This window comes from Entamoeba dispar, genomic scaffold (genome assembly GCF_000209125.1).
Source record: "Entamoeba dispar SAW760 scf_1105229458227 genomic scaffold, whole genome shotgun sequence".
NCBI classification, from domain to species: domain Eukaryota; phylum Evosea; order Mastigamoebida; family Endamoebidae; genus Entamoeba; species Entamoeba dispar.
The window spans coordinates 1,652-3,893 of NW_001853087.1; the positions used below are offsets into that span (position 1 = coordinate 1,652).

General features: G+C 18.8%; 1 protein-coding gene across 1 annotated transcript, besides 8 other annotated features; it reads right to left on the reverse strand.

Moving 5' to 3' along the window:
* Positions 1-27: 27 nt before the first annotated feature.
* Positions 28-123: a sequence feature (AT_rich).
* A 148-nt stretch (positions 124-271) lies between these two features.
* Positions 272-309: a sequence feature (AT_rich).
* A 147-nt stretch (positions 310-456) lies between these two features.
* Positions 457-702: a sequence feature (AT_rich).
* A 216-nt stretch (positions 703-918) lies between these two features.
* Positions 919-2,230, reverse strand: EDI_014440 (uncharacterized protein; the record flags this gene model as incomplete). Its single annotated transcript, XM_001734348.1, has 2 exons — positions 919-1,891; positions 2,127-2,230. 2 exons carry the CDS (start codon positions 2,228-2,230, stop codon positions 919-921), a joined length of 1,077 nt encoding a protein of 358 aa, XP_001734400.1.
* Positions 1,063-1,098: a sequence feature (AT_rich).
* Positions 1,711-1,733: a sequence feature (AT_rich).
* Positions 1,897-1,918: a sequence feature (AT_rich).
* Positions 2,017-2,067: a sequence feature (AT_rich).
* Positions 2,133-2,209: a microsatellite.
* Positions 2,231-2,242: the final 12 nt, after the last annotated feature.

A 2,242-nucleotide genomic window follows, 5' to 3' on the forward strand; every position in this document is an offset into this window, starting at 1 on the left:
AAAACAAATAATCTACATTGAATAATGAATAATATAAAATTATTAACATTTAATTATCTCCTTTTTATTTATTTTGATTTGATTATTATTATTTAAATTATCAATATTAATGAAAAATTAAATGAATGACAAACAATTGAAGATTTATATTTTTGATGAAAGAACAATAGAAATGGTAATAGAACAATTCTATATACAATCAAAAACAATTATGGTAAATTATTCAATTAGAAAATAATTTGCTATAATTGTTTTTTGATTATTTTTGTTCAAAAAATTTTATACAACATAAATAATTTTTTAATATTTCTTCATATTTACAAGAATTATTGAAAAATCTAATGAATAATCACTTCAGTTGTTCGAAGATAGAATAATTTGAAAAGAGAATATTGATAGATTTTTATTAGTGCAAAATATGATATGATGACAAATATGGATTTAGATTTATGTTAGTTTAAAAATATAATAAATTTTAACATATACATTCTGAATAAATTTTATATTGAAAACATATTTGATAATTTAAATAATTTGATTGATATTTTCATACTAAAAATATCAGTTTAAAAATTAGAACAAATTAATTTACATTAAAGTATTTTACTTCTATAACATATTGTACTTTTATTTATTCATATTATTTTACTTTTAAAAAAGATATTTGTTGTTATTAAAATTAATTAAGATTAATTTTTATAACATTTGAATGATTCTATCATTTTTTCTATTGAAATATATTCTCTCAGATTCTTTGATTGTCTTGTTATATCATCTTCTTTTCATTAAGAAAGATTCTATTAAGAAAAGTGTTATATAACGATTATGTTTTAATTGTCCAATACATTCATCAATTTTTATAGAATAAATTATTTGATCATTTGTTAATTCTAATACTTTCATTAATTGTTTATTCATTCATCTCATAAACACTGGATATTTATCATTTCCATATTTAATATGTACTACACATTCTTTTCCTATTATATTAATTTTATTAACATATGCTATTAATCCATATTTATTTTTTGATGAAAATGGGAATATAATTGTTTCTATTTCTTTAATATTATATTGTAATTGATATATATTATTATTCTTTGATATTCCACATAACATACATTTTTGTGGAACATTAAATGTTTTCATTATCTTTTCAAATTCTTCTTCTGTTAATATACTATCATATTCATGTATTTCATTAATATATATTTCATTTTGAGATATTTTAATGATAGAATTATGTGAATGAATTGATGACATTCTTTCTTCAACATTATCTTCTTCAATAATTTCATTATCTTCATTAATTATTTTATCTTCATCATTTTTACTTCTTTCACTAATTACATACTTCTTCATTTGAAATGGTTCAATTTCATTAAAAAATAGTTCTTTTGATTTTCTTTTCCTAAATTCAACTTTATTCATTTGATGTACATTTGTATTATGTTTCATTTTATTTACAACTACATTTCCTATCAAACTATAACTCTTTGGTAATTCAATATTAGAAATAGATTTATCAGTCCAATTTATTCTAGTTTGTTTTGATTTAAAAGCAAATGATGGAAGGTCATCATAATTAATAAGATATTTTAATGACATATTTTTTCTTTCTTTCATCAAATGATAACAATACCATGCTACTTTATGATTAACACTTCTTATTTGACAACTAATACAATATTGAATCTCATCACATAATACTTTATTATTTAATAAATTATATTGTGATTTTAAGATTTTCTTTGAAAATTCATTCAATAATTTAAAATGAAGATCATTCTTATCTATAATTTCATCATGAAGATCAATCATAATTATATTATTAAACATTGTATTTCCAATTGCATAAATATTGTCTGTTAATAAATATAAAGGAAGATTACTATGATTAATTATTTTTTTTAAATAACCAAAGAATCCTTCTACTCAATTTGTTGTAAAATCTCGATACATTCAATATTTGATACATTCAGAAGTGTTGAATTAAATCAATTAAACACATCAATCATTTATTAATATTTATTCAATTTAATTCTTCTATTAATTGTTTAATATTATCTTGTAATGTATTAGTACCATCTATTGAATTTATAATATCACTTGTATCAGGTTCAAACAACTGGTCATCATCATTTTCTTCTTCTTCATTATTTTCTTTATCATCATAACGAGTATTTTCATCATCATCATTGTCTTCTTCGATATTTTTAATATTTTTCATTATAATACTTTT